Source organism: Oncorhynchus masou, unplaced genomic scaffold, assembly GCF_036934945.1.
Source record: "Oncorhynchus masou masou isolate Uvic2021 unplaced genomic scaffold, UVic_Omas_1.1 unplaced_scaffold_1471, whole genome shotgun sequence".
NCBI lineage: Eukaryota > Metazoa > Chordata > Actinopteri > Salmoniformes > Salmonidae > Oncorhynchus > Oncorhynchus masou.
In genome coordinates, this window is record NW_027004702.1 from 74,343 (window position 1) to 89,534 (window position 15,192).

Below are 15,192 nucleotides of genomic sequence, written 5' to 3' on the forward strand. Positions count from 1 at the left end.
GCCCTATACAGCACTCTCCCATTGACACCAGCCTGAGGAGTGACCGGCCTTATACAGCACTCTCCCATTGACACCAGCCTGAGGAGTGATCAACCTTATACAGCACTCTCCCATTGACACCAGCCTGAGGAGTGATCAACCTTATACAGCACTCTCCCATTGACACCAGCCTGAGGAGTGACCGGCCCTATACAGCACTCTCCCATTGACACCAGCCTGAGGAGTGACCAACCTTATACAGCACTCTCCCATTGACACCAGCCTGAGGAGTGACCGGCCCTATACAGCACTCTCCCATTGACACCAGCCTGAGGAGTGACCGGCCCTATACAGCACTCTCCCATTGACACCAGCCTGAGGAGTGACCGGCCCTATACAGCACTCTCCCATTGACACCAGCCTGAGGAGTGACCGGCCCTATACAGCACTCTCCCATTGACACCAGGCTGAGGAGTGACCGGCCCAATACAGCACTCTCCCATTGACACCAGCCTGAGGAGTGACCGGCCCAATACAGCACTCTCCCATTGACACCAGCCTGAGGAGTGACCGGCCCTATACAGCACTCTCCCATTGACACCAGCCTGAGGAGTGATCAACCTTATACAGCACTCTCCCATTGACACCAGCCTGAGGAGTGACCAACCTTATACAGCACTCTCCCATTGACACCAGCCTGAGGAGTGATCAACCTTATACAGCACTCTCCCATTGACACCAGCCTGAGGAGTGACCGGCCCTATACAGCACTCTCCCATTGACACCAGCCTGAGGAGTGATCAACCTTATACAGCACTCTCCCATTGACACCAGCCTGAGGAGTGACCAACCTTATACAGCACTCTCCCATTGACACCAGCCTGAGGAGTGATCAACCTTATACAGCACTCTCCCATTGACACCAGCCTGAGGAGTGACCAACCTTATACAGCACTCTCCCATTGACACCAGCCTGAGGAGTGACCGGCCTTATACAGCACTCTCCCATTGACACCAGCCTGAGGAGTGACCAACCTTATACAGCACTCTCCCATTGACACCAGCCTGAGGAGTGATCAACCTTATACAGCACTCTCCCATTGACACCAGCCTGAGGAGTGACCGGCCTTATACAGCACTCTCCCATTGACACCAGCCTGAGGAGTGATCAACCTTATACAGCACTCTCCCATTGACACCAGGCTGAGGAGTGACCAACCTTATACAGCACTCTCCCATTGACACCAGCCTGAGGAGTGATCAACCTTATACAGCACTCTCCCATTGACACCAGCCTGAGGAGTGATCAACCTTATACAGCACTCTCCCATTGACACCAGCCTGAGGAGTGACCGGCCTTATACAGCACTCTCCCATTGACACCAGCCTGAGGAGTGATCAACCTTATACAGCACTCTCCCATTGACACCAGCCTGAGGAGTGACCAACCTTATACAGCACTCTCCCATTGACACCAGCCTGAGGAGTGACCAACCTTATACAGCACTCTCCCATTGACACCAGCCTGAGGAGTGACCAACCTTATACAGCACTCTCCCATTGACACCAGCCTGAGGAGTGACCAACCTTATACAGCACTCTCCCATTGACACCAGCCTGAGGAGTGATCAACCTTATACAGCACTCTCCCATTGACACCAGCCTGAGGAGTGACCAACCTTATACAGCACTCTCCCATTGACACCAGCCTGAGGAGTGACCAACCTTATACAGCACTCTCCCATTGACACCAGCCTGAGGAGTGACCGGCCTTATACAGCACTCTCCCATTGACACCAGCCTGAGGAGTGATCAACCTTATACAGCACTCTCCCATTGACACCAGCCTGAGGAGTGACCGGCCTTATACAGCACTCTCCCATTGACACCAGCCTGAGGAGTGACCGGCCTTATACAGCACTCTCCCATTGACACCAGCCTGAGGAGTGACCGGCCCTATACAGCACTCTCCCATTGACACCAGCCTGAGGAGTGACCGGCCCTATACAGCACTCTCCCATTGACACCAGGCTGAGGAGTGACCGGCCTTATACAGCACTCTCCCATTGACACCAGGCTGAGGAGTGACCAACCTTATACAGCACTCTCCCATTGACACCAGCCTGAGGAGTGACCAACCTTATACAGCACTCTCCACCCTGACACCAGCCTGAGGAGTGACCAACCTTATACAGCACTCTCCCATTGACACCAGCCTGAGGAGTGACCAACCTTATACAGCACTCTCCCATTGACACCAGCCTGAGGAGTGACCGGCCCTACAGTCTTTCTTTTTCCCCAACGCAATTAAGCCAAAACCACAACCCCCCGGCATTCTACTACGCTCCCATTGGCTAGCTAGCGTTGTCTCACTCACAGGCGATCAGCACAGAGACAGTGACCTTCCAAGGTAAGGATGGAAAGTGCAATAAACGAAGGGCAAATGTTAATTTCGCGCTACTTGATATTCACTTCCGGACTTGGAGAGCGCTCAGAGCGCTGTAGAATGTCTCTCTGAATGACGGGAGAGTGTTGCAGTGCCAAGGCTGTGGGGACAGACAGACCCATCTAGGGTGAGTGTTGAGGTGCCAAGGCTGTGGGGACAGACAGACCCATCTAGGGAGAGTGTTGAGGTGCCAAGGCTGTGGGGACAGACAGGCCCATCTAGGGAGAGTGTTGAGGTGCCAAGGCTGTGGGGACAGACAGGCCCATCTAGGGAGAGTGTTGCAGTGCCAAGGCTGTGGGGACAGACAGACCCATCTAGGGTGAGTGTTGAGGTGCCAAGGCTGTGGGGACAGACAGGCCCATCTAGGGAGAGTGTTGAGGTGCCAAGGCTGTGGGGACAGACAGGCCCATCTAGGGAGAGTGTTGAGGTGCCAGGCTGTGGGGACAGGCTGTGGGGACAGACAGGCCCATCTAGGGAGAGTGTTGAGGTGCCAAGGCTGTGGGGACAGACAGGCCCATCTAGGGAGAGTGTTGAGGTGCCAAGGCTGTCGGGACAGACAGGCCCATCTAGGGAGAGTGTTGAGGTGCCAAGGCTGTGGGGACAGACAGGCCCATCTAGGGAGAGTGTTGAGGTGCCAAGGCTGTCGGGACAGACAGCCCCTTCTAGGGAGAGTGTTTCAGTGCCAAGGCTGTGGGGACAGACAGGCCCATCTAGGGAGAGTGTTTCAGTGCCAAGGCTGTGGGGACAGACAGGCCCATCTAGGGAGAGTGTTGAGGTGCCAAGGCTGTGGGGACAGACAGGCCCATCTAGGGAGAGTGTTGAGGTGCCAAGGCTGTGGGGACAGACAGGCCCATCTAGGGAGAGTGTTGAGGTGCCAAAGCTGTGGGGACAGACAGGCCCATCTAGGGAGAGTGTTGAGGTGCCAAGGCTGTGGGGACAGACAGACCCATCTAGGGAGAGTGTTGAGGTACCAAGGCTGTGGGGACAGACAGGCCCATCTTGCGAGAGTCTTGAGGTGCCAAAGCTGTCAGGACAGACAGGCCCATCTAGGGAGAGTGTTGAGGTGCCAAGGCTGTGGGGACAGACAGGCCCATCTAGGGAGAGTGTTGAGGTACCAAGGCTGTCAGGACAGACAGGCCCATCTAGGGAGAGTGTTGAGGTGCCAAAGCTGTGGGGACAGACAGGCCCATCTAGGGAGAGTGTTGAGGTACCAAGGCTGTGGGGACAGACAGGCCCATCTCGGGAGAGTGTTGAGGTGCCAAGGCTGTGGGGACAGACAGGCCCATCTAGGGAGAGTGTTGAGGTGCCAAGGCTGTGGGGACAGACAGGCCCATCTAGGGAGAGTGTTGAGGTACCAAGGCTGTCAGGACAGACAGACCCATCTAGGGAGAGTGTTGAGGTACCAAGGCTGTGGGGACAGACAGGCCCATCTAGGGAGAGTGTTGAGGTGCCAAGGCTGTGGGGACAGACAGGCCCATCTAGGGAGAGTGTTGAGGTGTCAAGGCTGTTAGGACAGACAGGCCCATCTAGGGAGAGTGTTGTGAGGTGCCAAGGCTGTGGGGACAGACAGGCCCATCTAGGGGAGAGTGTTGAGGTGCCAAGGCTGTGGGGACAGACAGGCCCATCTAGGGAGAGTGTTGAGGTGCCAAGGCTGTCAGGACAGACAGGCCCATCTAGGGAGAGTGTTGAGGTGCCAAGGCTGTGGGGACAGACAGACCCATCTAGGGGAGAGTGTTGAGGTGCCAAGGCTGTCAGGACAGACAGGCCCATCTAGGGAGAGTGTTGAGGTGCCAAGGCTGTGGGGACAGACAGGCCCATCTAGGGAGAGTGTTGAGGTGCCAAGGCTGTGGGGACAGACAGGCCCATCTAGGGAGAGTGTTGAGGTGCCAAGGCTGTGGGGACAGACAGACCCATCTAGGGAGAGTGTTGAGGTGCCAAGGCTGTGGGGACAGACAGGCCCATCTAGGGAGAGTGTTGAGGTGCCAAGGCTGTGGGGACAGACAGGCCCATCTAGGGAGAGTGTTGAGGTGCCAAGGCTGTGGGGACAGACAGACCCATCTAGGGAGAGTGTTGAGGTGCCAAGGCTGTGGGGACAGACAGGCCCATCTAGGGAGAGTGTTGAGGTGCCAAGGCTGTGGGGACAGACAGGCCCATCTAGGGAGAGTGTTGAGGTGCCAAGGCTGTCAGGACAGTTTAGACATGAGCCTTAACTTACTCCTGATCTTCTGAATAAAAACAGGATATGCGATTTCTAAAAGGCTGTGGGGGGGGGGTTTCCTGGTTGAATAACTTCAATAAATCACCAGGAAGAATTGGCTCCATCGAACCGGGTCACAGCCGTTATCCTTCACTGAACGTGTTTATTAAGAACTGAGGCCGAGAAGGCAGGCTTGTCAAATAAAATACTATTTTATTGCTCACATACCCATGTTTAGCAGATGTTATTGCGGGCGTAGCGAAACGCTTGGTGTTTCTAGCTCCAACAGTGCAGTGACATAAACCGTCTTTCATCGGTGTTATTTACATGGGGAGTTGAACGGCTTCGTGCGGTTTAAGGGTCAGCAGAGAAACAGCCTAGAAGGACTTTGCCTCCTGTAATGGCCAGCCAACACCCTTCGAATCTTCAGGAGCAAAACCATATGACTAATGATTTACTTTTTTTTACTGCAAATGTCACCGCCGTGAACGTGCCTTTACTATAGGTTACAATCTGCAAGTGGCAAAACACAGACGAGCATTATTTACTTCTCATACTTCTGCTGTGATTTAGAAGCAGCTCACCATGTTGTTCTCGACGTCCTCCACGTTGTTGGCCATGGTTGACAGAACAGACTCGCCCTCACATACAAGCCCAGTTGTTCAGTTTGGCCTGGCACAAGAACAGAATCCTGGTTAATACACGCCATATAATAACAGAACCATATAATAACAGAACCATATAATAACAGAACCATATAATAACAGAACCATATAATAACAGAACCATATAATAACAGAACCACAGCATATAATAACAGAACCATATAATAACAGAACCATATAATAACAGAACCACAGCATATAATAACAGAACCATATAATAACAGAACCATATAATAACAGAACCACAGCATATAATAACAGAACCATATAATAACAGAACCATATAATAACAAAACCATATAATAACAGAACCATATAATAACAGAACCATGTAATAACAGAACCATATAATAACAGAACCACAGCATATAATAACAGAACCATATAATAACAGAACCATATAATAACAGAACCATATAATAACAGAACCATATAATAACAGAACCATATAATAACAGAGCCATATAATAACAGAACCATAGCATATAATAACAGAACCATATAATAACAGAACCATATAATAACATAACCACAGCATATAATAACAGAACCATATAATAACAGAACCATATAATAACAGAACCATATAATAACAGAACCATATAATAACAGCATATAATAACAGAACCATATAATAACAGAGCCATATAATAACAGAACCATAGCATATAATAACAGAACCATATAATAACAGAACCATATAATAACAGAACCATATAATAACAGAACCATAATCATATAATGGTGTTTTTGGGGCAGCAGGTAGCTTAGTTAGAGCGTTGGGCCAGTAACCGAAAGGTTAATGGATCGAATCCCCGAGCTGGCGGTGGGACACTGTCGATAAAGGGCTTGTAGATAAAGGGCTTAATTGCCAAAATCCTGAAGTATCCCTTTAAAAGGTTTAGGGTAGGGTTCTCCCAAACATACCGGATAGCTTCCGGAGAGGAAACACGGCACCGACCCGAGAGGAAACACGGCACCGACCCGAGAGGAAACACGGCACCGACCCGAGAGGAAGCACGGCACCAACCCAGAGAGGAAACACGGCACCGACCCGAGAGGAAACACGGCACCGACCGGAGAGGAAGCACGGCACCGACCGGAGAGGAAGGCACCACCGGCACCGACCCGGAGAGGAAACACGGCACCGACCCGGAGAGGAAGCACGGCACCCAGAGAGGAAACATGGCACCGACCCAGAGAGGAACACGGCACCGACCCGGAGAGGAAACACGGCACCGACCGGAGAGGAAACACGGCACCGACCGGAGAGGAAACACGGCACCGACCGGAGAGGAAACACGGCACCGACCGGAGAGGAAACACGGCACCGACCGGAGAGGAAACACGGCACCGACCGGAGAGGAGACACGGCACCGACCGGAGAGGAAATACGGCACCGACCGGAGAGGAAACACGGCACCGACCGAGAGGAAGCACGGCACCGACCGGAGAGGAAGCACGGCACCGACCGGAGAGGAAACACGGCACCGACCGGAGAGGAAACACGGCACCGACCGGAGAGAAAGCACGGCACCGACCGGAGAGAAACACGGCACCGACCCAGAGAGGAAACACGGCACCGACCGGAGAGGAAGCACGGCACCGACCCGAGAGGAAACATGGCACCGACCCAGAGAGGAAACACGGTAGGATGTCATAATAAAAAAAGTCACTCCTTCGATATAAAAAGTTGTTTTTGACTAAAATTAAAACGTGTCAGTTTGTCAATTTCACGAGGTTGTAGTAATAACATGTTCAACTACAGAGAAATGGGCAAACTGAGTTTGTTTCTAGTCATCTCTCCTCCTTCAGGCTTCTTCTTCTGTGGTCTTTATATGGCGGTTGGCAATCAACTTTAAGGTGCGTTACCACCACCAACTGGACTGGAATGTGGACCTCAGTTCATCTTTCAATCACCCACGTGGGTATATGCTCCTAAAAACCAATGAGGAGATGGGAGAGGCGGGACTTGCAGGGCATCAAGCGTCACAAACAGAACGAAATGGCTATGTTGAGCATCAAAGTGATTATTTGAAACAGGTCCTATATGCTAGATTTAGAAATCCAAACATATATGGGCTTCATGATGTGACTATGGGCTATTTGTGACTTGAGAAAGTTGAAAAACAGCTTGTCCCTTGCCTCAGGCAGCACAAGCTGTTCTCTCATCAAGTGATAACATTTTCATCCCATCAGACTATTCCGAATGTAGTCTTGTCTTTACTAATATATCAAATTAGTTTCAATTTAGAAATGGTCCATTGTAAAAATGGGCAGGAACTGGGGCAGCGGGGGGAGGGAATACATGTCATCCTGGTAAGCTCCTCCTGTTAGTTCACTCCTTCTGGTAAGCTCCTCCGGTTAGTTCACTCCTGCTGGTAAGCTCCTCCGGTTAGTTCACTCCTTCTGGTAAGCTGTTAGTTCCTCTGCTGGTAAGGTTAGTTCACTCCTGCTGGTAAGCTCCTCCAGTTAGTTCACTCCTTCTGGTAAGCTCCTCCTGTTAGTTCACTCCTGCTGGTAAGCTCCTCCGGTTAGTTCACTCCTGCTGGTAAGCTCCTCCTGTTAGTTCACTCCTGCTGGTAAGCTCCTCCGGTTAGTTCACTCCTGCTGGTAAGCTCCTCCCGTTAGTTCACTCCTTCTGGTAAGCTCCTCCGGTTAGTTCACTCCTGCTGGTAAGCTCCTCCGGTTAGTTCACTCCTGCTGGTAAGCTCCTCCAGTTAGTTCACTCCTGCTGGTAAGCTCCTCCGGTTAGTTCACTCCTGCTGGTAAGCTCCTCCAGTTAGTTCACTCCTGCTGGTAAGCTCCTCCAGTTAGTTCACTCCTGCTGGTAAGCTCCTCCGGTTAGTTCACTCCTGCTGGTAAGCTCCTCCGGTTAGTTCACTCCTGCTGGTAAGCTCCTCCGGTTAGTTCACTCCTGCTGGTAAGCTCCTCCGGTTAGTTCACTCCTGCTGGTAAGCTCCTCCGGTTAGTTCACTCCTGCTGGTAAGCTCCTCCGGTTAGTTCACTCCTTCTGGTAAGCTCCTCCGGTTAGTTCACTCCTGCTGGTAAGCTCCTCCAGTTAGTTCACTCCTGCTGGTAAGCTCCTCCAGTTAGTTCACTCCTGCTGGTAAGCTCCTCCAGTTAGTTCACTCCTGCTGGTAAGCTCCTCCAGTTAGTTCACTCCTGCTGGTAAGCTCCTCCAGTTAGTTCACTCCACACCTCAACCACTGTTTGAGAAGCATGCGGCCTCTTGCTGCAGCGTAACAGCTGATATTCTGCACAAACTCTGTATGCCATGGGCTCTGCGCCAACCCTGTTTCCTGCAGCTAACCATTTGGCTTAATTTGGGAAGTCAAGTTAAATCTGTTCAGGGACATCAATAGTAACATGTTCGCAACAACAACAAAAAAAACATATTTCATTAAACTGTTGACAGCCCGCGTGCTGGAGAAAAGAACGAAGAAGAGAGGTGACGAGGTGGAACCGCATGGTGGTGACACATCCTGTCACGAGAGGTAATGTTGTAAGCCTATTAGGGAATGTTTCAAATGTGCTAACTATTACGAGGCTATTCAAAATCCAATACCAAATCACTAATAATTGTAGGCCAACTGAATGTGTTTAATTTTGGAGTAGAGACGAGAGCATCTGCCATGCGTAATACGTGGGAAGGCTATACAGTACATCATTCTCCTCATTACAAAACCAAGTTGTTTATTGATTTATTTTACCTTTATTTTACTAGGCAAGTCAGTTAAGAACAAATTCTTATTTTCAATGACGGCCTAGGAACAGTGGGTTAACTGCCTGTTCAGGGGCAGAACGACAGATTTGTACCTTGTCAGCTCGGGGATTCGAACGTGCAACCTTTGGATTACTAGTCCAACGCTCTAACCACTAGGCTACCCTGCCGCCCCTGTAAGTAATGACTTACAGGTCTTCATGCTCTCTTGAGAATCTGGAAATGGTGCCAGGCGGCAGTAGTGAGCGCTCTGAGGTAGGGCCATTCCAGGATAAACTGGGTCTATTTGTGGCGACAGGTGTAATCTGAGGTAGGGCCATTCCAGGATAAACTGGGTCTATTTGTGGCGACAGGTGTAATCTGAGGTAGGGCCATTCCAGGATAAACTGGGTCTATTTGTGGCGACAGGTGTAATTTGAGGTAGGGCCATTCCAGGATAAACTGGGTCTATTTGTGGCGACAGGTGTAATTTGAGGTAGGGCCATTCCAGGATGAACTGGGTCTATTTGTGGCGACAGGTGTAATGGAGACTTCCAACGCCCTGAGAATCCTACCGGAGAAGATTTTGGACCGGTTGAAGTAAGATTTTTTGGAAAGACTGGATTCCTGCTTTTTGGCCGACCCATTGACCCATACATTGTGTCAGGCTGGGTAAAGGACAAACTGGGAATGGTTTTGCATTAGAGAAGTGGAATCGTTTATGTTTTTTTTTTTGTATCAGGTGCTGCTTGGGGCTCAGCCTACGGTGCTAAAAGGGGTCAGTGGAGCAGCGCTGAGTGTAAAGGTGGATCAAATCAAAACAAATATTTCTCGTTTCTGTGACGCCCACTGTGAGACGTAGACCCGGTGGCGAGACTGAGAATACCCTGTCTGTCTTGTTGAGCTTTGGCACAGAGTTTCTTCCTGATAAGGTCCCGGTTAGGTTATATTTGCCATTCTGTGAGGGCCTATGTTCCAAACCCTCTTTAGGTGCCAAGGACTCTTACATGTTGGAGCTGTGTGTAGAAATTAGATTACCACGATGTGAGAAACATGCAGGCGGGTATAACCAGAAGGGGTGTACAGTTGGGATAGAGAAAGCACTGTGTCAACTGTGGGGGTCCCCCATGCAGCTGGGGCAGAAAATGTCCTATGCTGAGGCAGTGAAGAGAGTAGAGGACAGCCCATGGGTGAGTGAGTTGACTGGGAGGCCCCGCCATTGAGTAGGCCTGATGAGACAGCCAGAGAGGATGAGTTTTAGAAAGGTGGAAATCACACAAGATATGTGGTAGTTGCAGCAGCAGAGAAATATTGGGTCTGGGAGATTTCTGTCCAGAAGATCTACAGTAGGTTTTGAGAGAAGGGGGTTCCATCCTCCCAGGCCCACGGCCTGGTGTAGGATCGTTTAGGTCCAAGTAGTGGGATTGGTAGGTAAGTGGTGGATTTAGGCATACGAGACATGGGCAGCCACCCAGCGTGGCATCTTGTCAGGGGGGGCGAAACAGAACAACCGCACAACAACAACAACAACAACAACAACAACAACAACAAAAATAAAATCGGAATGGTGATATTTTGCGCGATCGGTTTTCTATCGTTCATTTGCCTTGTCACATCAATGATATCATGGGACCGTGGGTCAATTAACCTTGTCGGAGTGGGCGCCCTGATTCTAGTTTGTGAGCTAGGGAGGCTACTGCCTGGGAAGGTCTCTCACTCAGAAGTACGAGATGGGGAGGGGGTAGGTTGACCTCAGGTCTCCCCACTGGAAGCCCAGGGTAGGGGGGCGGGGGTAGGTTGACCTCAGGTCTCCCCACTGGAAGCCCAGGGTAGGGGGATCGGGGGAATCTATCAAATAGCACACCTCTAACTTTGTACAGTACTAATGCAATTAGTCAAATCAGTCACACTATGAAATGTTACCAAATAAACCACACTTCAGTCATAACACTGTGAATATATAGCTTCACAGACATATTGTTGCATTTTTTTCCTGGTTTGTGTGAAATCGTTAAGAATAATATAAAACCAGTCTACACAGCACCAAGGTGAATTGGTTTAGTCTTGCCTCTTGGTTGACAGTGTTGGGGGATGGGTAATGTACTGACGCTCGAGTGCCAAATCAACACAAATTTGTTTCTATTTGTTTTTGCTACTTCTTTTTGATATTTACGAGTCTTATTTTTGTATGTATATATATATATATATATATATATTATACAGTGTTAAATGTTATGATGATTTATTTGTGTTGTTCCAAAATGTCTGAATAGAAATGACAGGTAGTGCAGAACCGAAGGCGGGGTTCGCCCAGGGAGCCACTGGGATGGGGTTTTGGGGGGGCTAGTGTATAAGAGCAGGGTTAGATGGTACTGCCTTTATTTATTTGTTTTGTCACAAGGTGGAATGTACATTGCGATCGGAGACAATACGCCAAAAAAGCGTCTGGTCGAGAAATTCACCAGTCGTCCCTACTCCTGTCTAGCTAGTAACTAGCATAATGCATGGTATAACGAACTAGCTATATTAGCCCCAAAGCTAGATGTGGGGGGACACACAAACTACTCCAATCAGCATTGAATTCAACAAAATCCTTTCCATAACAAAGGCGTGGTCAGTAGCTAACGTTACTGTTTGGTAAATAATTCACTTTTCCTCTTCCCGATTCGCAGCTATTTTAGCTTAGCTTGACTAACATCCGTTTCTGCTTTGTTTAGAGAGGGTCGAGTTTACCGACAAGCACATTCTGCTGCTGTTTCTTACCTACTATCACAAGGCGGTACTGGCTTGCTTGCTTCAATGATTTAATGTTAAAAGAAAAATGTTGAATGTGTTGAAATTCTGCAGTTGAAACCCGGTAATTGTCTTCCTTGTTATTCCTTTCTATGTTCAAGACACCATTAGGCTGCCGTACTTTCCCCTATGGTCAGTGCTATCTGGGATGTTTGGGAAGTTCATACCTAAAAAAAAACGAACCTTAATTAATAAAGGGTTACTTCGGGAATCGGGATTTTTAGCAATTAAACTTTTTTTGTCTACATCCCCAGAGTCAGACTCGTGGATACATTTGTTATGTTGTGTGTAGTTTTAAGGAAGTTCTGAACTAGAGGAAATAACTGATCCCAGCCATGAAAGCTGCCAGGGCGCGTGGGGACATTGCTTACATCCGCTATGACAGGCTCATCGTCCACCCTCCCTCCCGGAAGCCTGGAAGGGATGAGGGAGCCAAGCCTGTGGAGTCGTTGCTTCAACCCGACAGCACACACATACACCAATTGATGAATGGCCTGCTGAATTAATATTTTGTTTCTCTTGCTTTGTTTGTTCTTTTCCATATTATGTCTCTCTCTGATCAGCTGCCCAGGAAAGGACCGAAAACAGCCCATAGTAATATATGTAGCATTAGAAAAAAGGGTAATGAAATCAATAACTTGCAAACATCAGATAACATTCATATATTAGACATTTCTGAGACTCACTTAGACAATTCATTTGATGATACAGCAGTACCAATACAAGGATATAACATCTATAGAAGAGACAGGAATGTTTATAGGGGAGGTGCTGTATATACTCAGAGCCATATCCCTGTAATGTTTATAGGGGAGGTGTTGCCATATCCCTGTAATGTTTATATATATTCAGAGCCATATCCCTGTAATGTTTATAGGGGAGGTGTTGTATATATTCAGAGCCATATCCCTGTAATGTTTATAGGGGAGGTGTTGTATATATTCAGAGCCATATCCCTGTAATGTTTATAGAGGAGGTGTTGTTGTATATATTCAGAGCCATATCCCTGTAATGTTTATAGGGAGGTGTTGTAATGTTTGTAATGTTTATAGGGGAGGTGTTGTATATATTCAGAGCCATATCCCTGTAATGTTTATAGGGGAGGTCAGAGCCATATCCCTGTAATGTTTTGTATATATTCAGAGCCATATCCCTGTAATGTTTATAGGGGAGGTGTTGTATATATTCAGAGCCATATCCCTGTAATGTTTATAGGGGAGGTGTTGTATATATTCAGAGCCATATCCCTGTAATGTTTATAGGGGAGGTGTTGTATATATTCAGAGCCATATCCCTGTAATGTTTATAGGGGTATATATTCAGGCCATATCCCTGTAATGTTTATAGTCAGAGCCATATCCCTGTAATGTTTATAGGGGAGGTGTTTACTTTAAATGCAGTGGCGATTTTAGCATGTAAATCTTGACGGGGAAAAATAGATGCGCTACTTTTTGACACCACTCTCCAAAAGGAAGTTCCGTAGGCTCTAGTTTCATCTTGATTATTGTCCAGTTGTAGTCAAGTCCTGCAGGCTCTAGTTTCATCTCATCTTGATTATTGTCCAGTTGTAGTCAAGTCCTGCAGGCTCTAGTTTCATCTCATCTTGATTATTGTCCAGTTGTAGTCAAGTCCTGCAGGCTCTAGTTTCATCTCATCTTGATTATTGTCCAGTTGTAGTCAAGTCCTGCAGGCTCTAGTTTCATCTCATCTTGATTATTGTCCAGTTGTGTGGTCCAGTGCTTTAAGGAAAGACCTAGTTAAGCTGCAGCTGGCCCAGAACAGAACTGCACGTCTTGCATATCCCTGTAATGTCTTCATTGTAATCTGTAATGTTTAGAGAGATGACATAAATACTATGCTGCCAGTCTCTCTTGGCTAAGAGACTGTGCGGAGAGACTGCCTGAATAACTTGTTCTTTTTTTATATAAGAAACATTAATGTGTTGGAAATCCCAAATTGTTTGCATCGTCAACTTACACACAGCTCTGACACACACACTTACCCCACCAGACATGCCACCAGGGGTCTTTTCAGTCCCCAAATCCAGAACCTATTCGAGAAAGTGTACAGTATTATAGAGAGCCCTTATTGCATTGAACTCCGTTCCATCTCATATTGCTCAAATTAACAGAACACCTGGTTTCAAAAAACAGAGAAAGCAACACTTCACGGCACACGGCCTCTCCTTGATATGTATTGATATGTAGGCTACGTGTGCCTTTAATTTTTTTTTTATGTAGTATTGTCCTTGAGCTGTTCTTGTTTATTAATGTCCTGTATTATGTCATGTTTCATGTTTTGTGTTGGACCCCAGGAAGAGTAGCCGCTGCTTTTGAAACAGCTAATGGGGATTCCTAATAAAATACAAAACGCCAAGAGTTAGCGCAATTGCTAATTAGCGTTAGCGCAATGACTGGAAGTGTATGGTATCAGCTAGCATAATAGTAGATAATATAGACTTGCATACATTGCGCTAACGCTAGTTAGCATTGGCTCGTGAAAGTACCTCTAACTTCCTTCATACTGGATGGTATCCATGAGTTCATCTGACTCTGGGGATGTAGATAAAGGGCTTCATTGCCAGAATCTCGAAGTATCCCTTTTAACCCCCTACCTTAACCTTACCCATTAACCCTTACCTAACCCTCACCGTAACCATTTCATATTTTCTTAACTTCAATGGGATAGGGACGTCTTCCACAAGCCCCTGGGGTGCCTTATTGCTATTATATACTGGTTACCAACGTAATTAGAGCAGTAAAAAGGTGTGTTTTGTCATACCTGTGGTATATGGTCTGTTATAAACTGGGTGGTTCGAAACCTGAATGCTGATTGGCTGACAGCCGTAGTATATCAGACCGTATAACACGGGTAGGACAAAACATGCATTTTTACTGCTCTAAGTAGGTTGGTAACCAGTTTATATAATAAGGCACCTCTGGGATTTGGGATATATGACCAATATACCACAACTAAGGGCTGTATCCAGGCACTCCGCTTTGCGTCGAGCTTAAGAACAGACCTTCGCTGTGGTATATTGTCTATATATCACACCCCCCTCATGCTTTAATTCTTAAATATACCACGGCTTTCAGCCAATCGGTATTCAAGGCTCGAACCAGGTTATAGTAGACCTGACAGAAGAGTTTGAGTGATGAAAGTTGGGCAGTGGATCTCAATCTCTGAGCAAGAAACACTTGGATGAACACTTGGCAATTGTGCTGTTATTATGTGCCAGATGTTCAGACTAAAACCCGTTATAAATGGCCCTTTTCAGAGATTGACTTGTAATTTTAATAGGCATAGGCTGCTAAGAAAACCTGAGTTTATGATTGTCATTCAATTTTGCCATGGTTTGCCGAAATAAAAGATAGGTATCCTATATATAGCCCCTGATAGGCCTACATCT

General features: G+C 47.8%; 1 protein-coding gene across 1 annotated transcript in view; it reads right to left on the bottom strand.

Moving 5' to 3' along the window:
* Positions 1 to 12,013, bottom strand: part of LOC135530969 (presenilin-1-like) — a 37,948-nt gene extending 25,935 nt beyond the window's left edge. The window contains exons 1-2 of the mRNA XM_064959138.1: positions 11,754 to 12,013; positions 5,207 to 5,294 (exon numbers count right to left, since the gene is read on the bottom strand). Coding sequence (XP_064815210.1) covers positions 5,207 to 5,242 — 36 coding nt within the window. The 5' untranslated portion in view covers positions 5,243 to 5,294; positions 11,754 to 12,013. The remainder of the gene's footprint in view (positions 1 to 5,206; positions 5,295 to 11,753) is intronic.
* Between the last annotated feature and the right edge of the window lie 3,179 nt (positions 12,014 to 15,192).